Here is a 26,232-nt window from a genome sequence, read left to right as displayed (position 1 = left end):
TTACTTTAATGGAGGACATTGTTAGTGTCCAGTGGTATTGGTTGATATGGCTAACCTGCTCAATAGTTTCCTTTGGTTTAGCTTAGTAAAACCTTTGAAGGGCTACTGTAACCCAGAGCATTAAAATAAGGTGCAGTTCTGCTATTTAAACCAAAAGTGAAAGAGGATTATCCCTTCATGTTCCATTATTCTCAAATATAATTATTTTAATTAGTAATCTATATTTATAATCCTAGAAGTCAAGCTTACATAATACAGTACAAGATTCACTTCTTGTATCTTGCATGCATGTTGAGTAAGAGTCTCTGAATTGTTTGTAGTACGCAAGAAAAACATACTGTGTGCACTGTCCTGCTCAGTTTGCTTTTTTGTTTCCTGTCCATTCATTTGTATTCAAATGGAAATGTTCAGCTTTTGCAGTCATCATGCTTCTACTACTGCAAAGAAAAGCAGTCTCCTGTTTGTTTTATCTCGTTGTGTTCCTCCCAGTCATCTTGCAGTTCCATTGAGCTCACAGAATCTCCCAGATTATAAATAGTTACAGTCATCTCAGTGGGAACCAGAAGCCAAATTTATAGATTTTTCTAAGCACCTGTGTTTTAGGACCATGTATGCATTGCCAGTACCCACCCTCAAGTTGTTCCCCCTTTCTGAAAGAGGGCTAGGCCAGTCAGTCCTGGTATAAATTTGTGAGGACTTATCCAGTTAGCTAGGGGTGCATTTGAAGGATGCTGGGGAAGTCTGTTCCAGTGGTGGTGTAGACAGTCTGTGATTAACCTCTCTCTCTGCTGTGTTTTATCTGTTGTTGAAGATTTAGGTCTTTGTTTCTAGCGTCAGTGAAAGTATTAAACTTGTGGAGATAAGAGATCAGGGACAACCAAGTCACTGGTGGCATGGTAGGATAGGTATAGGTATCCCCTCAAACGTGTGTAAGATACTGAATAAAGGGGCAGTACTTAACAGCCTCTTCTGGTAGCTTAGGATCTTAAGCCTGTGATGATTTTGGTCAGGAGACTCTCTCACATTTCTAGTTGTTTTATATGTCTAGTGGGGTATATCCTAAAGGTGACACTGTACTCAATAACTGGTCTAGTTAGTGCTGTATATAAAAAGAATGGTGATTATCTTAGAACTGAATGGTTTTCCTTGGTGATTAGTTGTGCTGAGTTTAAAGATTTCATGACTACTGTTATTTACTGACGATCAAAAGAAAGAGAGCAATTAACTGAAGTTCCAAGGTCCCGAACTCTGTTTTTATTTTATAGTGGTGTGTTTATATTGCAGTGCACTGAGGGAAGAGATTGTCTGCCAAATGCAACAATATTGAATTTTCTAGCATTTAAGTTTTAACACTTTTTCAGTACCCCCAATAGTTTACCAAAGTAGAGCTCTTATTGGTGAGTGTGAGTATCAGAGGGAGACTTGTTCTGCAATAATCTGCAATTTGTCTTTGATAACAGTATACTTTCCAGTGATAAGAAGAGGCATATACTGACTAGATTTCACAAGAAAATATTTACATTTTTCACCCTGGTTATTAGAGCTGTTAATTGCCAAAACCCACATGCTATAGTATCAAAGCAATAATTATGAAACAAATTGATGGCTGATGATGCTGTATACCGGATTTTATTTGGAGTAGGGTTAATGTAAAATTAGTAAGCCCTGTGTTCCTGTCCTTCAAAATAAAGTGATTGAGAAGTGCCATAACTGGGGAAATATCTAAGGTGCACAAACATGAATCAATTGAATTGATAGCTTGCGTTTGAGAGGAAGAGGGTAATCTCTGAAGGCACAAAGAACACTTCACTGATATCACAGTGTTATCTGGGCAGACAAGCAGAATTCAGTGGTTACCAGTACCCGAGTGGAGGAAGAGACAGGAATAAGGCAGGTAAATCTTTTCTTGAAGCAGATTGTTGAAGTAAGAACTAACCTCGTATTGGTCTCCTTTAAAATATTTTTGTTATATGTATGTGCATTTGAGTACAGTGAACAAATAAGTAACATTTATGTTCCTTCTTAATATCTAAATTGTCTGTTATGATGAGGTGAAGCAATAGTCTTATGCATACATGTAAGAGACATTTTCGTGGTATACTAAATAAAAAGGAACAGAGTTCAGTAGCACAACATTTTTTAGAAGCACATGGCAGTTCTGTTTGTGGTTTACAAGCAACTATTTTGGAAAAAAATAGACTGTGGCTTTTTTGGGTGAGGGCATTAGTAAGAATAAACTTCTTTATAAAGAAGCAGTGTATATGTTAAAGTTTGATACTTTGTTTCCTAAGGGTATGAATGTTGATTTTAATTGGCACATATTGCTTTAAAGGAAGTGCCTTTTAAGTATTTCATGATATTAATTGATGACTTTATTGTTTAATTGCTTATTTAGTAATGTATATAAAGTAAGTGTTTGATGTGAAGTAATTGTGTACTCCAAGAAGGCAGTGTATGCCGAGATGTCAGAGAGGAATACATTTTATTAATTGGGCTCCTGGTCTTTGTTCTTCGTTGTATTTGTTGGTAAGAGACATTGTCTGTGGGCTTTGCTGCAGTCATATATTTTTAGGTAGCTACATAGAAAGAATTGCTTTAAAAGTATTTTGACGTCCCTCCTCTGGGCCAGTAATCAAGGACAGCAGTCCAAAGAAGAAAAAGGGCAAGTTCTTGCAGTAAATGAGGTCTAATATAAATTCCACGAACCACAGCACAAATTCAAACCAAGAAATGCTCGTAGCTTGTAAAAACTTTAATAAAACTACATATACAGGACTTAACGTGCAGTTTTATATCAAAAGACAGTGATCACATGACATTCATAGCCGATAAAATCTGAACAAATTAAAACGCTTTCATCATGTAACAATTATATAACTTCCTAAAACCATACAAATTACCTATGCAACATCTATGTGTCTGTGTGTATATATATATATATATATATATATATATATATATATATATGCGCGCGTACACACACACGTGAATGTGTATACACAAAATAAATGTAAATACCTTCATCTCTTTTATTGCATTTGCTTCTTAACCAATACTGACTTGATACTAACTGCTGTGCAATTAAAGAGATGAAGGTATTGTTTACATTTAATTATTTTGTGTATATACATTCACATGTGTGTATATATTTATAGATTTTGCATTAGATAATTTATATGGTTTTAGGAAGTTATATAATTGTTACATAATGAAAGAGTTTTAATTTGTTCAGATTTTGTTGGCTATGAATGTCATGTGATCACTGTCTGATAAAAAACTGCATGTTAAGTCCTGTACATGTAGTTTTATTAAAGTTTTTACAAGCGTTTGTTTGAACTTGTGCTGTGGTTCCAGTAATCAAGAAGCCTCACTCCTCACCACTAACCCCAGTGGGGGGACATTCACTTACAACAAAAATGGATACACACAATATTTTCAGATGCAGCTGTCTGAGCCAAGCACATTTTTCCTTAAGAGTACACAGGGAGCACACTCCAATCCTGGGGTTAGGTTTTCCTCTCCAGGCCCTAAATAAGACTCCACGTTTCTCTTTGCAGAAACCAGTGCTGTGTGTCCCTGTTCAAGCAGCTGGCACACACACTTTGTGATTTGATTTTCATACACACACACACACACACACACACACACACACACACACACACACACACACACACACACACACACACACACACCTGGGAAAGGCTGGCACAGATTTACCTGCTACAACACTTTTACCTAGACTATAAGGTAGATTCACTGCCACCAGCCAGCTACTTTTAAGACTCTTACCATGGTACCCAGTTACTCTCAGTAAAATTAGTACTTATACAAATGGTAATGTTTGGCGAAGCAGCAAGATTTTCAGGAGCATGAAGCCCATAGTGTCACCAAATAAATGTATTTACTCTCAAGGATTAAAATATTTTCTAAAAGACTAGACACAATGAAAGGTACTGATATATTTGATAATAAATTATAAAATAGAAAACATGAAAATACATCTGTTTACAATTAACACCAGAGTTTCATTTCATAGGAAATATAAAAACAACACAGCTGGAAAGATTCAGACAGATACAGAAAATCAGTATTTAACTAATCTCACTATATTTTCCTTACTTACTAAAGAATTACTGTTCTCTACTTACTGGCTAGATCAAGGCAAGATGAAGTGGGTGAGTGGTCTTTGTTGTCGGGTTCCTAAAAACCGACTGCTGAGTGCCACTATCACACCTCTCACTAATATCCAACAATCATTTCATTGCTGGCTATAGAATGATATCACATCTGCTCACCTGATTCAGTGGTTCCCACACTACCTCCTTCACTAGAAACTTGAGCCATGATCTGGCACAGATATATCACAATACACACCTAGAACTTTGCTAATGCTTCGTCCAGCATCTGGAGACTGTAAAGCAATTCCAGCATCCCTCCTGTAGGAACTAACCAGCCATTCTGTAGCACCCCAGGGTAGCAATTAGTTCACCACTAAGGACAGTAATATCCCAGGCATTACGTCTCTGGCTGCATTCAGGCCTGTGTGATAAAATCTTAAGGCCTAAACCAAGTCATTTAATTTCTGGCTATTTTTCTTAAAGTAACGTGAGTTGAGCTTAATCCCTTCCCTTCCTGCATCCTCTGTTAACATATATACATTTCATCAGTTACAAAAATGTATAGTTCTTTTCTGTCCATTAGGACCCGCTGTTGTTACATTTTTAACATAAGCAACTTTACAAATACATTTTAATACCAGCATCTGTACAAATCAGTTTGCTATTCAAATGACATAAAATTCTTTACAAAATTCCAGATAACTATGCTAGCAAGTTACACGTGCACTGCCCTACTCTCTATGGCATAGCTGGCACTACCTCACATCATTACAAATATTTTAGAAAATGTGAATTGGAACTTAAGAACCAGGGGATGCCATACAGTTTTGTTGTAATGTTTGTACTCTGGCAATGACCTAATCTGTAATTGGCTTAGAAGGGCATGGAGTTGCTTGAAAACAAAGAAGCAAGAGGAGTAGTACTGTAAGTGCAAGACATTAAGTTAGATGAAGCCTTTAGAAAGATTGTCTTTCTCAAATTGTGCTTGTGTATTAGGAGAAGTGGTTTTAAATTTAGAAACAATCTGTTTGGTGAAGTAGCTGATAATTTAGCTGGGGTGCGCACTGTGAGTAAGATAGGTTGACTCTGACACAAGGATGGTTGAACTAAGTTTAAAGGAGAGAATGTCCCCTTACAGTCTGGATTGCAAGCTGTTTTCTTCAAATAAAGCTAACCTGCACTGTGTTATGCCTGGCCACCCTGCTATATCTGATTGAATCTTGATTGACAATGGCTGTAAATATAGGGCAAAAAGTAATAGTGAAAGTGGCCACCCCTGTTTTGTGCCCCTATTTGTCCTAAATGTTGTTGCAACTTTTCCATTAACTTTATTCTTGTCTCTAAATTTTTGTACGTGTTGTGCAACAGTTGCAGTAGAGAATGCAAAAATCTCATTGTCAGTAGTATTTTCCACAATTTTTTTTCCAGTGTACCCTGTCAAATGCTTTTTTAGCTGCCATAATTCTAAGCTGTTTTGGCAAGATATGAGACTGAATATGAAAGACACTGTAAGAGGTAGAAATAGTAATTCAGATACAGGACTTACAAAGTTAATAAGGTGCAACCGGATTTTTTTTTTTTTTTTTTTTTTTTTTTATGCTTTGGCAGGTGGAGTCGATATGTGGCACAAATTGGCAAAGAATAATTTGACAGCTAAGTTAGAAAGTTGGTGGCAAGAGGGTTTGAGAAATTTTCCATTATTACTGTGATCATATGTTTTTTGTCTTTTCGGCTTTTCCCGGTTAGGGGTCGCCACAGTGGAACTCCAGTCCGCTAATGATTGGCAGTCGATTTTTATGGTGCCGAGTTGCCAGCCCGACGCCCAACCTTCTGCAAAGGCACGCCCATTCACACGTCTTTTGGAGGCCACTTGACCGCGGGGAGGACATGCAGACTCCACACAGAAGGCATTCCAGCCGAGAATTGAACAGGAGAACCACTTGCTGTGAGGTAACAACGCTACCACTGTACCACCGCTGATATTATTACTGTGATCATATAAAGATTCAAATTAAAAGTCTGTCTTTATTTTGGTTACCGTTTTACAACCATTTGCAGGACTTATGAGTAAGGCATTTAATTACCCCAGTCTATAGCTGGTAGTTCTCTGTACCAAGCGAGATTAAAAATTGCTGACCCTGCTTAAGTATAGACTTAAAAACGAAAATTACAGGAGAGTAAATTTTACTTGCGTTTAGTTAAAGGCTTCTTTTGCTAGTTGGAGGATGTTTGGATGGCAGAAGAAGCATCACAGGAGAGTAAGTTTTATATGTGTTTAGTTATAGGCTTCTTTTGCTAGTTGGATGATGTTTGCATGGCAGAGTAAGCATCATTTTAAATATAACTGATGTGGTTAAGTTACTTAGATTGGTGTGAGAATAAAAGGTATGTAAACAGTCCATCAACAAAACGGTGCTGACTTTGATAAACTAGGGAAAGAAAAGAGTAAAGAATGAATTGCCAAGTACTATAGTCTAGATGTGAAGGCTATGGTGAAGGGACAATTTTCTGCTTCATATGGCAGAAAATTAGTGATAGGGTGTGTTTTGTTTTCCTCTTGTCTCAGACTGGAATGTTGGTACAAGAGTAATAATCATCAAGCCCCTTTTTCCCATTTTCTCATGAAGTTGGTGTGGCATGTTGACACATTAGTCAGTATAACCAAATCACCTAGAGCCAGCATTTACACCACCAGGTGGTGGTTACTTTCTTGGAATGCGAATGGTTTAACCTCATCTGTTATGTAAGCCAGAGTTTTTACATTATGGAAACACTGTAGAACTTTTTCTTTTACTGAAAACCCACTTAGGCAACTGAGATCACCAGAAGTTATTAATTAGAAGGTGCACAGAAAGGGTATTTTTCACCTCTCCAGGTTGGGCTTAGGAGAAGGAGTTGAAATACTGAATGCTGGGTAGGGGGGGAGGTGCTCTTTCAGATATTTCAGACCACAACAAATACACTTGGTGGTTTTCCTGTTTTGTAAGGATAGCGTGTAAGCTAGTATTATAAATCTTTATATTTCCCTAGGAATTTGGAAAACAGAGTGGACAGCAGTGCTGAGGGAGTGGATTTCAGTCAAAGTAGGAGTTAGTAATGTAGATAGAAGACTTGAATACAATATTTAGAAGATAAATGCAAGCTGGCCCTAAAGCAGTAAGGCTTTCCATACAGGGAAGACTCTGTGGTGGATATATACTTGTTCCTAAAAAGTAAAAGAAACACAAACCAGTAACAGGAAAACTCCACAAGCAAATACCAGCGTTGCTCAGCTTTCAACTGTAATGTCACAAGTAGCAGAAGTAAATCCCAACTGGAACAATAGAAAAAGTAGGTGCAATCTTCAATAAGCAACCCAGTTAGTACGATAAATCCTTTATTTGGACAAAAAGACAAGCTCAAGTTTTATCGTACTAACTGGGTTGCTTATTGAAGATTGCACCTGCTTTTTCTATTGTTCCAGTTGGGATTTACTTCTGCTACTTGTGACATTACAGTTGAAAGCTGAGCAACGCTGGTATATACTTGTTCCTGTTATAGAAATTAAACATATTTGCAGATTGACAAATGTCATATCTACGGATAGTGAACAAGGTCACGGTGCATATGATTATCTTTTCTGATTTTGCTCCGTAGAGATAAGGTTAATATGGTAGAAGATTTGTCTCTCCCCTCCCCTACCAGGCAGATGTTCTTCATGTTTCACTGTTGCACTCATTACATTCGGGTAATCTGCTGGCAGGTTGCCCTCGGTCGGCCTGAATAACAAAGTCTTGGGTCCTGTGTCGGTTGCTGTCTCCTATTCCATGATGCCAGGTCGTCAGGGGTATAAAACATGAAGCCGACGCCATTTTATTCAGTCTTTCTTGCCGCGCGGTGCCCGAAGCAGTCGCAAGTGCCGGTCGGCCGACTCCTGAAATTTTCGTATTAGAGTTTCAGAACTGCAGTCTTCAAACTAAAGCGAATTACCCCGTTGGGGAAACTTTTTCATACTTCTTACCGATGTCAGTAAAAGTTAATAATTGCATTACTTGTGGGAAGCAAATACCTCATAAGGTTTTTCATTTGTACTGTATTCCTTGCCTAGGCCCTGATCACAACGTGCCTTGCTGTCGGTTTTGTGCTAGATTTAACCAACGCACTATTAAGCGTTGATATATTTTTGCTTCTAAATATTTTGGTTCGAGATTTAATTGTCCTGAAATGTCGTTGGTTAGCAATCTGACTACCGGACTTTATAAAAAACGCAAAGAAAAAGACAGAGACAGACTGTCAAGGTCCAAAACAGACGACGAAGCTTCTCCTAAGCCAGTCGCCGGTTCGCCTTTATTCAGTTGAGTCGCTTTCGCAGCCCCTGATACCTGATACTTTTGAGTCTCAGGCCTCTACCAAGACCCATTTGGAGTCAGGTATGCCGCGAGATTCCCAGAGTATTGAACCCGCGGATGTATCTCTCTTGGATGGGTCCAGAGCCGCTGAGCAGGCACTGGCTTCTGAGGGTGTTTTCTGGCCTCAACATTTTTATATTAAATTGACGCCAGCAATAAAAACCAGGTCAAAAACAATTTCAATGTCTAAAAAAAACAAAGCATGAGCCACGTGCTCAGGCCCCTATACCTAAAAAACAGATGATCAAAATGGCTGAGGATTTAATTACCTTGATCAGGGGTTCCCAACCCCCCCGCTAAGAGGCCTAGGCAAGGCACTGATTATGAATCTTCAGATCAGGTTTCCATTTCTTCTAATTCCTCTTCTGATCAGGAATCTTTTCCACCCTATGAGGATTCTGATGCAGAGGAATCCATCCCGTCTGCATCTCCTCCTGAGGATTACTCTTTTGGAGAGACTCTGCATACTTTAAGGGAACATTTTCACTGGGAGAGTCAGGACTTCTCTGAATCAAACAAAAGGCTTGGGGATTTCCTTCTTCCTCAGCACAGGCCTTTGGCAATACCTCCTGTATTAGACATTGTTGATGATGTGTTTTCGGAATCAAGCATGGCTCCTGATTCCCTGCCTCTGGTTCCTATTAAGCCAGACAGATATTACAGGGTTCCTGACTCCCACAAATTTCTTTTCAAAAATCCTGCTGCTGATCCTGAGACTATTCCTCAGGGTCCCAAGGGTGTAAAGGCCTCTGCAGCCAAAAATCCTACCTCTTCTGATAGAGATTCCAGGGCGCTGGATAGATGGGGTAAGAAGGTTTATACGTCTGCAACCTTGGCAGTCAGGGATTTAAACTCTCAGTTTCATATGCTTAAATATCAACAGCTTGTTATGGGCTTACTGAAACAGAAAATTATGTTGATTTCTGATTGTGTGGAAAATAGAGTTACAGGAATTATTGCATTCAGCAGAACAAGTTGGAAAGCATACTTTGCAATGTGGTTTTGATTCCTTGGAGGATTCTTGTAGGGCCGCCATTATTGGATCTGTGATTAGAAGGCATGCCTGGCTCAAGGAGCAAAATTTGCCTGATCATGTTAAAGCTAAATTGTTGGATGCATCTTTGCAGCATGATACTCTGGTAATAAGGCAGAAGAGGTTTTAAAGAAAATGGAAGACAAAGCTATGTCTATGCAAACTGTAAAAGATTTCTTTCAAGTGCAGCCACCCAGGTTCAGTAGGCACTGGCCTACTAAAAATTGGTCCTTTCCTGTGTCCAGCAGAGCCACTCAGGGCAAATCCAGACGCTCAAAAGGCCCCAGATACTAATCACAGGGTTCTTACAGATCAAAGCAATGGGGTGCTTCCACCTCCAAATCTGGAGGAAACAAAGCACAACCCTACAGTAAGCAGTCTCAATTACTTTCCTCTACCAGCACCAAGCACTTATCTTTTGGCAGCTCCCTTGGGGGGAAAACTAGCACTTCATGCTCAAAATTGGCAGTTAATTACCCAGGACAAGTGGGTATTAAACATAGTATCCCAGGGGTACCGATTTCATTTCCATACTTTGCCAATTCCAAATGGATGACTGGATCTGCCACAAAACCAGTGGGCAGAGGCCCAGAGACAATTCATGTCCCTCATGGATATGGGGGGGGGGGCTATTCAACCGGTACCAGAAAAGGAAAAAGGGCAAGGTTTTTATTCAAGACTTTTCCTGGTACCCAGAAAAGACAATTCTTGGCATCCAATACTGGACTTATCGATTCTGAACATGTTCCTGGACATTCCAAAATTCAAAATGCTGACTTTAAATAGCTACTGCCTATGCTGGGCAGGAATGCTTGGTTAGTAACTCTTGACTTAAAAGAGGCATACCTGCATATCCCAATAAGGGAATTGTGCAGAAGATACCTCCGCTTCAAAGCAGGCTTTTTGCATTACCAATTCTCTGCACTGCCCTTTGGCTTATCTACTGCACCCAGGGTCTTTACACAGTGCCTGGCATCAGTAATTGCATTCTGCAGACAAAGAAGCATTCAAATGTATCCTTATCTGGATGACTGTCTCATTCAAACAGAGGACAAAGACACTCTTCTTCAACATCTGGTGTTTGTAAAAAAGCTTCTAGCATGCATAAGGTACACCATAAATGAAAAGAAGTCACAACTGCTACCCTCTCAAATAATTACATTCCTGGGTGCAAGCTTGAATACAACTGCCCAGATGGCTTACCTCACACCAGACAAGCAAAGGCAACTGACAACATACTTCAAACAAATGGCAACAAAAACCCAGTTATCTGCAAGACAAATTCTGCAGGCTTTGGGGTTCATGGCATCCTGCATTCTACTAATTCCATATGTGAGACTGCATATGAGGAAACTTCAATTGTACCTAAAAAGTTTATGGAGTCAACATTGTCACAGTCTGGAAACAATGATTCTTCTCATTCCCTGCCTACAACAGGAGTTTCTTTGGTGGGCAGAGACATGTCACCAAAATAAGGGACTGTCATTCACTCTACCCCCTGCCACCCAAACCCTAACTACAGATGCAACAGACTATGCTTGGGGGGCCCACATGGCAGGGAGATCCATTCAGGGCAAATGGAGCCCAAACCAAATGCCATCTGCATATCAACCAGAAAGAGATGCTAACTGTTCAGAATGCCCTGACAGCCTTCAAGGACTTACTTCATCCAGGACAGCTACTGATAAAGACGGACAACACCACGGTTATGTGGTACACAAACAAGCAGGGGGTACACATTCCTACCCCTTTGCAGACTAGCCATGGCTTTGTGGAACACAGCCCTGACTTACCAAATACATCTTCAAGCTCAATTCCTGCCAGGAAAGCAAAATACTCTGGCAGACGACCTAAGCAGAAATCTTATGGACCCGCACGAATGGAAACTGGATCCACAAATCTTCAGCGTGTTAACACAGAAATGGTGGAGCCCAGAAATAGATCTATTTGCCTCTCCCCAAAATCATCAGTTGGACAAATTCTGCACAAGAACTCATCACAAAAAAGCATGGAAAGTGGATGTTCTATCCTTCAGCTGGAAAAACCTATCAGTCTATGCCTTTCCCCCTCTGCCTTTGCTTTCCAAGGTCTTACTAAAAGTCAGACGGGAAAAACCAAAAATGATCCTAATTGCTCTGTACTGGCCTTGTCAGCACTGGTACAGCTTCTAAGGAATATGTCTCACCTTCCTCCATGGTACTTGCCTCAAGTACCTCATCTACTGTCTCAGCAGAACTATCAAATTTTGCACACTCTGCTCCAAACTCTGAATCTTGCAGCATGGCTAATCAACTAATTATTCAAACAACACCTCTCAATAAATCTGTGATGGATATCATTTTGGAAGCCAGAAGGCCTAGTACTGGAAAATCTTATGCTGATAAATGGAAGAGATTTGTGCTTGGAACCAAGCACAAGGAATAGACACAGCAAAGCCCAATATTCTTCAGATTTTACAAAATTTGACTGAGATGCTCGACAAGAACCTATCTTTTTCTTCAATAAGAATCCATGCCTCCACTATCTCGGCTCATTACAACACAGAGCCTCCCCTCTTTTCTCATCCACTGCTTAAACAGTATCTTAGAGGGGCCAAAAATGTAAGGCCTCCCAGAAGAGCACCATCTCCTGCATGGGACCTCAATTTTGTGCTGGAAAAACTCAACCTGCCTGCAGCTACTGCAGATATAAAATTTCTGTCTTGGAAAACCGCTTTTCTTTTGGCAGTCACTTCATCAAGAAGGGTTTCAGAACTACAGGCTCTCATGGCAGTGGAGCCTTTTATTATATTTTACCTGGTCAGGGTGTCCCTCAGGACCAATCCTTCTTTTATGCCTAAGGTGGTATCACATGTGGCTCTTAACCAGACCATTCACCTGCCAACATTTTACCTAAATCCGCAGAACAAGGGGGAGTGGATTCTGCATTCATTGGATGTACACAGACAACTAAGATTCTACTTAAATAGGACCAAATTTCTAAGAAAGTCTGAGCAAGTACTGGTAGTTTTTGCTGCAGGATCGGAGGGGAAGGCTATATCAAAGCAGACTATTTCTAAATGGATAAGCCACTGCATTCATTTCTGCTATTTACACCATGGTAATCCTGTGCCCAAGGGGATCAGATCACATTCCACCAGGGCTGCCTCTGCTTCAGCAGTTTTTCTCTGAGGGGTCCCATCCAAAGACATTCTAGAAGCTGCTACTTGGATCTCTGTTCATACCTTCACAAAGCATTATCATTTACCTCTCATCTCCAAATCCAGGGCAGGCTTTGCCACTGCAGTCCTGCAGGGCCTTATAGCCGCTCCTAATGCTGTTTAGTTCCATCCTCCCAGCCATAGCTTTCGGATTCTACTCAAATGTAATGACTGCAACAGTGAAACACGAAGAGCATAGTACAGTTATGTACACTTACCATAAATGTAGATGTTCAAGTGTATTCACTGTTGCATTCCAGGGTACCCACCCGCCATCCCCCTTTTTATACCTTTTCTCTTTCCTTCACTATACTCAAAAGCCTTTGGGGTGTATTTGCTTTTAGTTGAAGGTAAAGTTTGTTTCTAAAAGTGCATTTATATATATTTACTGTTTATTTATATATATATTTTTGCTCCCCATTTGGGGGGCACCTGACATCTGGGGCAAGAAAAACCAAATAAAATGGAGTCTGCTGCATGTTTTATACCCCTGACGATCTGACGTCATGGAAGAGGAGACAGCAACCGATGCAGGACCCAAGACTTTGTTGTTCAGGCCGACTGAGGGCAACCTGCCAGCAGATTACCTGAATGTAATGATTGCAACAGTGAATACACTCAAACATCTACATTTATGGTAAGTGTACACAACTGTACTTTTTACAGGTATAGTCAGTCTGACAGTATGCAGGTTAAAAACATACTTGAGTAAATGGCAAGATTTTGACATGGCTTGCATGACTTCTTAGATTAGTGGGAGGGACTAGTGCCAAGAGTTACAATTTTAAGCTGATTTAAGGAAATATACTAAAAAAAGAACAAAAAGTAAAGTAGAAAGTGGAAGGAATAGGATCATAGGAGGTTACTAGACTAATGACCCTAGGGGCCCTTACAAGCCTAGCCAAGTTTTGCCCTTATTTCCACGATCAGCACCTATCACCCCTGTCCAAGGGGGACATGGGTTAACTTACGGTTACCCATCCAATCATCCAGATTGCATTTGAAGAGGGCCAATGAGGTGCTCTGCTTGACATGAAGTGGGAGTCTGTTCCAAAGGTGTGTTAACCTCTGGGAGACAAATCTGCCCCTCCAGCAAGTTCTGTTAATTTTTAAGGCCATTAGAGCAAGTATCCCGTGTACCATTTAACTTGTGGATATGCAGCATTTCCAGTAAAGCAGGGTCAAAGATTGCCTTATATGCAAGGCAGAGATTGTGTCTGAGCAGTCTGTATGAAACAGAATAAAGTGACAGTGATTACAGACAGTCCTCATAGGAGAGATGCTGAAGACCTTGAATTTTCCTTGTGAGAACTCTTTGTGGTCTCTCCAATTGCTGCAGGTGCTTGGAAAGATGCATACCAAAAGGGGAATTGTACTCAATTATTGGCCTGATGACAGAAGAGTACAGGGAGGTTATAATAACTTTTTTCTGGAGACAGTGCACCTTGCTTATGAGATGAGCAATATAGTTTGCCTTTCTTACCACTTTGGAGACATGATCAAACATAATAGAGAAATATGGCAGAGAAAAGGGAGTTGAGAGAAGACGGAGAGTGTAGACAGGATAGAAAATATGAAAAAATGATGGTAATACTGGCTGTTAAAAATATATATTTTTGAAAATTTTCCCAAGGTACAACATTTTTTCGCAGTGACACTTAGTAGGATCTATGTTAAGTGAACGAACGATCGTAATGTCGAGTACAACATACTCGACACACTATGATCGTAAGTTCAAAACCTCAAACCCTCAAAAGCCTGAAACCAGCAAAATCGAAAGATTTTGTTTTTCCCACACCTCCCCTACACTAACATACAAAACACACACATACAACCAGTGTATACAAACCCTTACACACTCACATCATTCAAACACTAACACACCTACACAAACACACCTACTTTTAAAGTGAAGTGGGGGGCTGTGCCCCCAACACCCCCCTAACTAAATATACCAACTCCAAGATCGCTGTACATTGGGGAAAGGGCAATTTGCCGGTAATCGCAGCAAACGATTACCAGGAAATTGCCCTTTCCCCAATGTACAGCGATCTCAGAGTTGGTATATTAAACAAAGCAGCCTGCGACGTCGCCATTCTGAACAGTGTAGCGTGCCCACGTCACACGCTACACTGACTGGGATGGCCGACCAAAACATTTCTGAACTCCAAATTTCGGCATTTGGAGTGTCCGATTAAATGAACGATCGATCAAATGTTGTTAGTATGTTGTACCCGACATTTTGATCGTTCGTTCATTTAACATAGACCCACTTAGGATACTGAGAATGTGGGAGCCATTTACCAAATGAAGGAACAAGAAAAAGGGTTGCAGTGAATAAGATGTTAGAGTAACTGGGGTTGTGGATGGAGGAGAAAGGCAGGTCATGCAAGACTTACTCATGCCTGGCAATCTAGAGAAGGTTAAGGGGACCAAGAAATTAGACTGGAGGAACTAGAACTGATAGAAGTTGATAAATTCTCTTGTAAATATGGAATAGTTTCCAAATGTTGTAATAATGGATTAGTAGCAAGTAATACATAAGAAAGACATGGACAGAAACACTTCCCAAGTCATATCATCCAATAACATTGCTAAACCATGAATACCATTGTCTTGTGTTAATTGCTAAAAGAATGACGGAGATAGAAATGGATTTGGTAGATTTGGTTCAGGCAGGTTTTTGCAGGAGGTAGGATGGCCTTTGTTTATCTGTTGAAAATTAATAGTAGTAGGCCTTGCTGATATAAGTACGGCTTATACAAAAAGCAATGTCTTTCTGCTTTTCCCGGTTAGGGGTCACCACAGCGGATCACCGATCTGCAGATTGATTGGCAGTGAAGTTTTTATGGTGTCAAGTTGCCAGCCCAGCGCCCAACCTTCACAGAAGGCACACACGTGCACACACACAGACACACACCTACCTGCATGTCTTTAAAACTCACTCAACTGCAGGAAGGACATGGAGATTCCACGCAGAAGGCACTCCAGCCAAGAATCGAACTGGAGAGCCTCCCCCTGCAAAAACGTAGATTTGTTTTTTTTTTCTTATATTTCAGAAACTCTTATCATATTTGCTCGACTATATGAATTTTGAGTTTGACACCTTAATGAAGTCATATAAACCCATTAAGATCGGGGCTATTCCTTTGGAAGAGGCCCATGTCTGTAGGCTTTGCCACTCTTACACTGCTTCCTGGGATAATCCAGAAAGGAAGAGGGGGGCGGGACCAGAAGTAATTCTTATTTACCCATTCTTTCTAAGGCAGCATTGCTTCTCCTACCGAACCCATCTGGCCAGGGGAAAGTTATCATGTTGCCTCAGCAAGTGGACTGCTTAGGAAAGTGGGTCCTTTGTACACCCTGACTTGCCCATTCTGAACTTTGCAGCTTGCTGAGTAAAGCTATTCTTTCCTTTAAGCACTAACATTATAGAGACATGTTTAACACTGAGGGAAGCTAGGAGACTAAATGCAAGAAAAAGGTACCATGCTAAGTGGAAAAGATTTTTCTGTGTTGACAAAGGAGGGCCCTACACCTTAATGAAGCGGATATGCTAGTTTACAGTATCTCTCTGAGCTCATCTCTACTGACTTAAAATATTCTTTCATTAAGTTACATAGGTTCATGGGTAAGTACTAGGCTAGCTGCCACTGCAAACCATTTTAAGCCTAGCCAATTTCCCATTTTGTGCAAGAAATAACATATCCCATTTGGTTATAGATTAGCCTTACCCATCCCATGAAAGATAATTATATATTACCCTTAATGAGAATAACTGTGATCATAACATAGATACTTTGAGGAGACCTATGCATAGGATAAAGCATTTAAGAGTTACATCTGTCCATTAGTAGTACAGGGACTTGTACACACTTGTACCTTTTTTTGTATTATTATTATTGTGTGAACTGAAGCACACCAGTACTTCAGTACAACTAATTATTGTATTGCCGAGCAATCCATTTTTGACTGACAGGTTAAAGCAATCTCCCAGTGAGCCAGAGCTGTTGGAGAAGGCAGCAAAGTGGATGCTGAAAGTTTTTTATTTAGGCAGGATGTGAACAGGGAACATGCATATTACAGACAACTGCAGTAGAGCAACACACCTGGAGACCATGTGTGTTCTTTACACATTGATCTTGTAAGGTGATGGCATCTGGGGGTGTGCCAGTTTATCCCCCCCCCCTGAGTAAATTAATAAATTGGTAGGTAATGAACCAGATTTTGGCCTTTAGGTATTCAAAAATGTGCCAGACTTTTTAGCTTCTGTGTTTGCAGGTGGCAAATGGGCAAACCTGTAGGTGAGAGAAATGAGCATGCTTATGTAGTTCACACATGACAGAGTAGCATGCATCTTCACAGATGCTTGTCCATCATCTAATATTCAACCTTCAGGAAAAAAGTTATTAAATGGAGAGAAGGGTTCGACCCCAGTCATAGAACCATTGTAGGAGGATCCTCCTTGAATACCATCTAAAAGGGTAAGAACACAACTGTTATATTTTCATATATCTGAATTCATAATTGCACGTTAATTATGTCAAAGTGCATTTTTAATATAATCACCTTAGTTTCTTTACTTGACAAGTGAATGCGATAGTCAAAATAAGCATCAGATTTTATAACTAAAATCCCATTTTGTATCTTTGATAGTTTACCACATCTGCTGAACTGTAACTTCCTTCCTGAACTGTAAAGTTATGCATTTTATTTTAAATTTTGACAGGTTATTAACACAGGAGTTAAGGTCTGGTCCCGCAATAATGACGGTGAGCAGTTTGGCTGTGCTTTCAGGCTTGCTCAAGAGGTAATATTTACGATGCTGAATGTAACATGTCTGTATGATAAACAACTTCAAGAATTGTTTTATTTAGATTGCTGTTCTTTGTTGTATATTTGTATGAACTGATACTATTAGTAATGAAATTAATCTTTGTCAGCAGTTTATTCAAGTAAAACATCCATTTACTAAATGAAGTTGTAGTACAGCTTGCAAAACTGTTCCTTTAGGAGTATGGTATAGTGGTGAAGGTGTTTACCTCAAATGCACAAGGTTTTATTTGCATCTTTGAAAGGAAAACTGGTTAGGCTTAAAATGGCAGCTAGCCTAGTTCATGAATAAAAAAAAAGTATATCTGTGTCCAAGTGCGGGACTGTCATATTTTAGTTGCATTGAAAACTGCCTTTTGGAGATTTCACCCTCCCTCATGTTTGTAGCTGCTTTAGGTGTGATATATAGCCTAACTCGTATATCATTTCTTACCTATACTTTGTGAGAGGGTCTTTTTTCTTTGGATTAAGACCACAATGTATGTAATCTTGCTTTCCTTTGCAATAATTTCATTATGAACTGTCTGAGGCATTTCTTCAATATTTTTGGGGTGGTGGGAAAGCTGATCAGGTATGACATAACCACCACATTGGCATCATCTTGGGTGCAGGGATAAAAGAAACGGCAGTTTCCCACCTATCGTCAATTCTTTACTGACATTGTGGTGATAACAGAATTTATCCTGGAGGCATTTTATTTTACTGTTGAATTTGTTTTTTTGGGATAGTTTTTTGTTAGAAAAGTTATTTGTGTATAAAAACCTCTGTAAATGTGTATGTTTTGTGTATTTCTTTAATGATAGCACTTTTAAACAGTTGATTACTTGTTAATAGAGAGTAATGTAGAGTAAGTGTTTTATTCTGTGACATCATCATTCTAATACTAAGAAAAGGGAACTTGAGAGAAGAAAAATGTTCAGATATGTTCAGTGAACTCAAAGGAGAAGGTTTTTGCACTTGACAGGTACTGCATTTTGAAGCAGGATTATTTCTGTAGTCTTAACTCTTAACTCTTTTTGAAACTCGGTCTCTAAAGCATTTTTAGGATTTATGAGAGCTTAAAAAATGTTTTGAAGCCAACAAGTCAGCCTGCTCTGTTAATTTTGATGATAGCAAGTTAGGGGACCTTTACTGACATGTTCCGCCTTACTCCCTCCGTGTCCGTTTTGCAGTGAGGACAGTTGATATCTTAGAGGACTCCTTCACCAGCCATGTGGGAGTTTTCATATGAATTTACTGTAGATGTGAGGAGCAGTAAGTATGAATATGACGCAGTTCAGGACCCTGAATGAAGATTTATTTTTTCTACTTTACAGTTAATGCAGTGCATTTTAGAGTTGGCCCGTTCAGAAGTTTCTGTGGAGAAAGAATATTGTCATCATAGTGGCATTTCTGTCTCCTCTTATATTATCCCTTTACACCGTTGCTTTTTTCCTTTTTATTTTTTAAAGGAAGTTTTTCAGACTCTAAATGTGCCTGCCATAAGTCCTCAGTCCTCAAGAACCTAGACAGACTTTACAGAGCACTTACTGAATTGTTACTTGGTATAAACCTGTTTTACTAGATATCGAAAAAATTGATGTCAAGTGCAAAAACTGGTAAAATATGTTTTGTGGTCGTGTTTTGTGTAAGAACATAAGACTTTAACATTGTTTAACAATAAAGAAAATGCTTTAAATTCCACTGGTTTTAGCACAACTAGTTTTCTTATTTACACATTCAGGTATCAGAATGAAATTATTCAGCAGTCAGATGTTAAATGCCTTTTTCAATGAAAAGGGTTTAATTTCTTGTTAAATTTTGGCTATATGCTTGATTTGCTCTGTGACAGCATCATGATAATGATACAGACTTTGTAAAAAAAAAGAGCAACCCTGCAATAAAAGTGTCTTAGAGTAGTATGCATCCTTCCCATTTTTGCAAGCTTGCTTCTAGAACAGAAAGTTAAACTAAAAGTCATTGAAAATGTTTTCCCATGCTACTATTTATTACTTTTAGACCTGGACCATGTAAAAGGCTACATTTTTTACAATAAAGAACCTTTTCAATAAGAGAATGACTTTGTAATGGTGTGGGTTCTAGGACCATAGCTAAAGGAGAAGTTTATACTTGTGATATGTGGCTTAGAGGTAATCATACCTAATATTTGATTGTCACTCTTCACTGATAAATCCCTCTCCAGTAAATGACCTTCTGAAGTTTCCTCTGCCCCACCTAACAGATCACCCCGTATCGAATGTTTGAAGAAAATGAGAGGGGAGTAGTATTTTCCCCACTTGGCTTGAACAAGAATTCATTTATTTGGCTTGAAGCAAAAATAAAAAGAAGGAAGGGGTTGCATAAAACTGCACACTGAAACAAGTTAATATTTTTAAAATGTATCAAAAATAAGTTCACTGGTTTGAAGAAAAACTGATTTTGCATGAGTTGATTGTTACACAAGGAAGCAATATAAAGTGTGCTCTTTCTGTATAAATGGACAGGTAGTTATTCTGTTTTTTTTGGGGGGGGGTTTGTCTATTTTTAGACCATTCTGAATTGATTGGGCATCTGAAGATATCACCATTCAGTATAAAAGCATTCACATTTTTCTTCATTAGAGGATTTGTATATTGCCTTTGTTTGTTGGCACTTGATTACCAGGAACGTCTTGACTGTGTAGGAGCTCATTTTCAGAGGAAGCCTGGGAGAAGAACACCAAAGTATTACAAAACATTAAGAACAATAATTTTACAGTCCTTTAAAAATACAAAAAACTACACTTTAAATAATTATACCAAATAAGACATAATATGAAAACATTGGTTCAGAATAAATGCAAGCTAAATGATAATGATGTGATAGGGAAATTGTAGCTAGTTTGCACAGAAATTAAAGGTTAAATTAGTGTAATGCAAACAGGGATTGCATTATGAAGTGAGAGAAAAGCAGGTTTATGTTATGTGTAGAGAGAAGGCCGGGGAGAAATTGCTAGAAGTAAGGAAGCGAGTGAAGGAGAGTAAGGAGCTGTAAGATATGAATAGGTATTTGTTCACATTTAGGGATCTAGTTTGTCCTGGTGTTGAGCAAGAAGAGAGACAGCTTTTGGCTAGGAAGTCTTTCATGATGGTTTTGAAGGATGGGAGGGAGGGTATTGACCTGACAGATAGAGATAAGGTTTAAATTTGAGGAATGCTTGGTGTCTCTGATCCAGCATCAGAGACCAGCCATGCTGGGTCCCTGTTTTGGGCTTCATGTTTCCACCAGTCAAAGTTTGATAGATCAGCAAGAAACTTTCTTGCCCAAGGACATAAGCATGCTTGTTCTGATGCATGCCATGCCATGTGGCTGATTTTTCGATACTCCTATCAGTTCCTTATTTGCTATTCACACAGTTTGTATCTCAACCCTTCCATTGTTAATGAAGGTATTCTTATGTTTTATAAACCTTCAAAGTGGCCATCAGATTAATATTGCTTTTTATCATAGAGTGGAGCACAATGTCAAGCACTGCCGTAAGCATCAGCATGTTAATCTTGCTAAACAATGATGTTGGAGGGAGTTGTTTTTGATCATTTGGACATCTCTGACCCGCTTTACCTTGGTTAGGACCAGAGTCAGAATTCTGTCCTTTGTGTTACAGTCCCATACCAGTTGACAAAACCATGCATGTTCCAGGGCTTCAGTCAGCTCCACCACCATCCCTGTCCAGCAACTTAGAATCTCTCAGGTTTCTCCTAAAGTAGGTCTACCTGACTATAACTTCAAGACTTCCCCACGTGTTTATTTTCTTCTCCAGCTTTTCACTGAGGGGCCAGTACAGTGAAGCATTCTACCAGCATTTCCCTTTTCTTTACTTAAGTATTGCCGCTTTCCTTGCTTCCTTCATGGGCCAAGTTCTTCTTGTGTTGCTTCCTATTAGATGCCCTCTTTTATGTAGATAGCCACTATACTCCATTCATTCCTTCATTTTGTTGTCCTAAACAACTTGTCCATGGGCACGTCTGTGTTTGTCCCTATCTTGTTGCTGGTAAATATTTCTCTGATACCAAGAAGTCCACCCTTCCTGCCTGCAAAATTGCCTGTAGCTCCATCATCCACATATTGTACTCAACTTCCAGCATTTACATCTTGAGCCAGTTGAATAATGAAGTTGTGTTCTCACAAACCATTGGGTTTCTAGAACTAAGAGTGTTACTAAAGAAGTATAACTGGCCAGCTGTTAAGCACAAGGTAATCTTTGCAGTGATAACATTCATTAGATTCTAGGAACTAAATTAGAGTTTTTAAATTACCGTTAACATGGTAAATATTTTTTGTGAACTGCATATACTACCTCGGAAACCACTCAGGCTGCCCACAAGTCCATTGTCAGCATACATCTCAACTGTGCCGAATTCCTCAGTATTTCTTCGTTATGAGGGCAAAAATAACAGGGTGCCATGAATTCACGAGTGGCCCCTTCAAATCCCGATTTTTTTTTTTTAATTTACAAATTTTCTTTACCGTTATTTATTGAATTTGATTATAAGGGGTAGAGCAGCACTAATCATTCTGTCCAGTTTCAGACAGCTTGGAAAAAGTATAAAGAGTTACAGAATAATCACATAGTAATGCCACATTTACATAGTATTTAAACAGTGATGGTTACAACAATTATACAAGTATATACAAACAATATTTAAAATGGAAAGAGACTTGCATGTGGCAGACAACATTTGCAGAATAAGAAAAATAGAAGTGAAAACAGCTGAGAACTTTCTTGTAAGAATATACAGAAACCTTTAATTTTTTCCTGTACATTATGATGAAAAGTGTGCCATTTTGAATGTTTGCTCAACTGGTTTTACTCCATGATTGACAAAGCAAATAACTTTAATTAAAGGGTCTGTTGAAGAAGTAGTAGTTTCTAACAGAAACGGTTACCAGCGAAAGACTTAGCAGGTGTCAGCACACACAGAGCAGTATTAAAACATAAGGTGGACTTTCTCACAAAATGGGTCCGTAAGCAAAATAAATCAGAATATTGTCAAGAACTGTAACAAAAACTGCATTTGCTCCAGGTATTAAGTGAATGGTTATATCTGTTCATTTCTTCAGTACTGTTTGCATCAAACTTAATTAAGTTTTCTGAGCTGTGAGCTGCAAGGCACAACTTCACACACCTGTTGCTAGGCAGTGAATATTTCAGTTCATTTCGACCTGTTGACTGGCTGGGACAAAAACTGGGATTTGTAACCGTCTAATTTAATAGGTATGCAGGTGAACTTGTGTGTGTGTGTCGCCAACTTTTGTACTCACACAGGCTCTCTACTGCCCTCCACTCAAACCGGAATTTAGAAATGGTCACATATTTCAAAATATTGCCCCCCATCAGTTAAGAAATGTACACACAATTTCAGATTAACATGTGGCTCACTTAATAGAAAGCGCTGAAAGTGGCTGAAATGTTTGTTATACCTCTCAGTGGTGTAGCTGGGGGGGGGGGGCAGAGGGGCAGTCTGCCCCGGGCAGGACTTTAGGGATTGTCACATTTAATTTAAACAATACTGTTTTGTTTTTAAGGGTGGTGGTGTTCTTTAAGAACAGACACCTGTCACATATGTACATTGTCAAAGCATCCTGTTCTTCCCCCCACGGATTTGAATGTTCAATCTGTTTGCTTCGCTGTTTGCCGTTCACAGAATAGTTCTTCCTTTCCACCCTGCTTTTCACCGAGTAATTTGTAAATATATAATCAGTCTGTTTGCCATTCATAATTTGCAGCAGCAGTTAAGTGTTTAATCTACTTTTACTGTGCATGTGTGGGTGGGTGCGTATGTGTGCACGTGTGTGTGTGCTTCCCTTACTCTGCTGAATGTTCAACCTGTCTGCTGTTCACAGAATAATGCCATTCACAATTTGCAGTTGCAGTTAAGTGTTTAATCTGCTTCGCTTACTGTGCGTGTAGAATAGGACAAGCGTGGATCTCACCATACATCAAGGTATTAGTACTGTATAACTGTATTAAATATGCAGCCAAAGGGTGAAGTAACTGTCCAGCATTTCTGCATTTTGCTAATCTTCTTGGGGCTATGAAAAAATGAAAACCTGTTTTCTTTTCCAAAGGTTATAGTAAGTCCTTTGTCTCCAAATCACTTGAATGTCTTAAGCAGATTAACTGAAAGCTTTTTGCTGAGAGATTTATATGCAGGCTTCATAGCCAGATGATTAGTATAAAGACTGTTTAGGTTTGGCAAAGAGTAGAGTAGCACATTAGTACAAATCTTGAATTGGAGTGCACCTAAATAACACCTAAGGCACACCAATGAAGACTGTAAGTGGTTAACAGAAAATGTTGCAGGCCAGTGCCATGCAGGTATCATTCCACAGATAACCATGTGAATCAGTTTAGCTTAGTCTCTTAAACATATTTTTGAGCTAATGTATAATGTTAGTGGTGCTGCATAGAATCCAAAGTCTTTGGTAGATCACTGTAGCTCAGCAATTTTCAACCTTTTTCATCTCATGGCACACGCAAACTAATTACAAAAATCTTGCAGCACACCAAAAAATATATTATATTTTTTGCTGATCTGACAAAAATAGGTATAATTTTGAATGATTTAAAAAACTTTCCTCTTTTTTGCTTGCATTTAATATTTAATGAGATATATGAGCTTGAGTTTTGCATATATGTCAGAAATTTACTGGGGTCATTTTATACATTGTATACAAGAACCGTGTTTAAGAGCATCCACACTTTAGCCTGGGATCCACTTACATGCTACTCAAATAATTGCTCTCAAGGATTTTGTCACTTGTATGGTAGATATATACATACAACAGCCTTTAGAAAATAATGAATAATATGTAATAAGACATAGTTAAGAAATGGTCACCAAGTGCACACTGTCTGAACTCACACATTACTCATATTGGCAGTTTCACATGCATGACCCCCAAAAGTACTGGTTATCTAGTACACAGAAAAGGTATGCATGTCTTTTGGCTTATCCTGGTTAGGGGTCGCCACAGCGGAACTCCAGTCCGCTAATGATTGGCAGTGAATTTTTACGGTGCCGAGTTGCCAGCCCGATGCCCAACTTCAAAGAAGGCTCACCCATTCATGCATGCATTTACTTGCATGTCTTTAGACGTCATTTGATGATGGGGAAGACATGCAGACTCCACACAGAAGGCACTCCAGCCAAGAATCGAACAGGAGAACCTCTTGCTGTGAGGCGACAACACTAACCTCTGCACCACCGCGGCCCCTTGTACACAGAAAAAGTAACAGAAGAAAATGATTGCATATCGGATAATTACTACAAAGAATATATATATGCGTACTGTAAGCCTGCAATCCAGACCTCTTCGTGCAGGAAATCTGTCCAAAGCAAAAAATAGGGAACAAAGGCCTAAAAATATGGGCAAATTTTAAATATTGCTCTTATAAACTTGTCTTAGAAAGTTGCAATAATAACAGATTTTGTCTTAGCATACACTTCCTTAAGGATATAAAGTATGAAACTCAAAAGTTTGTTATTATTTAATTACTTCAGTCCTCAGCGATATGCCAGAAAAAACACAGATTGTACAAGGCATGGACCAAAAAGTGTGAGGTGCAAAAAGGTCAGCCCCAATCCCAAAAAAAGCAAACATTTAACTCATGCATGACTGAGTTGTATATTGCTTTATTTTAACATGCATTGATTGAGCAATATAAAAGAATAAGTAACACTAAAACAAAAGATTGGCCAGACCGTACTGCATCAGTTTCAAAAGGAATCGATAAAGCACTGAATATAGTCTGCTCTTTCCAGCAGTTCAGACACGGTTACTTTGGTTCACCATTAAAAATAGTTTAATTCACCAGTGTACCAACCCCTTTGTTATTCCTCATGCAGGGCTATAAATGAAAACAGCAGCCCTTGGGAGACATGTAGCTGATAAAAGACTCGAGAAACTACAACCTCCAGCCTGTCACTTAAACCCTCTTCATCTCCCAGCTGCTACGACTTTTAGCATTTAGCAGTACATTTTCACTACAAGCTTAAAATCAAACAGTTGAATGTACCACCATGAACAGAGCACAAAATTTGGATAAAAACTTTAATGCAGCAACGCCAATAAAATAGGTAACAGGACAAGCACTTTCGGCCTTAGCCTTCTTCAGATCCTGTTTACTGATCCTAAAACTGAATGTATAAAAGCTTGGATAGACCAATCACGATCGTTTGAAATCATTCCATCACTTCCTCATGCAGTACTTGTCACTCAAAGGATCACTCCTTTAATTTACATCACTTCCTCATAGTAGCTATCATTCATATGAAGCATTCCCCATAGTAGTTGTCAGTTAAATGCATACTCTCTTATTTTGGGTCATTAATGTTAAAGCTGTTGCTATCTCCTCCCATTTAGACCACGTTCTTTCAGAATTGGTTTTAACGGCACCATTCCATTCAAGCCTGGAGGATAATCTGCCCTTAGGTCTGTTTTCCATTTGAGTTCTTCTACCTCCATTTTATTCTGCAAGTCACCTCCTCTCAGTGTTTCTTTTACAACAGAGATGACCATAAATTTGAACGAATGTGTGTTAAGCTTCACATGTGAATAGAGGGCATTTGTATCTACTTTATTCTTTATATCAAATAGATGCCGTAGGATATTCTCTTTTAGCATTCTGTTTGTTTTGCC

General features: G+C 39.1%; 1 protein-coding gene across 2 annotated transcripts in view; it reads left to right on the top strand.

Annotated features, from left to right (window-relative positions):
* Window positions 1-26,232, top strand: part of NSUN2 (NOP2/Sun RNA methyltransferase 2) — a 1,231,765-nt gene that overhangs the window by 922,927 nt on the left and 282,606 nt on the right. For both annotated transcript variants that reach the window (XM_044065403.1, XM_044065402.1), the window contains exon 16: window positions 17,468-17,548. In XM_044065403.1, coding sequence (XP_043921338.1) covers window positions 17,468-17,548 — 81 coding nt within the window. The remainder of the gene's footprint in view (window positions 1-17,467; window positions 17,549-26,232) is intronic.

This window comes from Protopterus annectens, chromosome 3.part0 (genome assembly GCF_019279795.1).
Source record: "Protopterus annectens isolate FY-2018-M chromosome 3.part0, PAN1.0, whole genome shotgun sequence".
In the NCBI taxonomy this organism is placed as follows: Eukaryota; Metazoa; Chordata; order Ceratodontiformes; family Protopteridae; genus Protopterus; species Protopterus annectens.
Note: the sequence above shows the minus strand (reverse complement) of the source record. Positions and strands in the feature narration are given on the sequence as shown.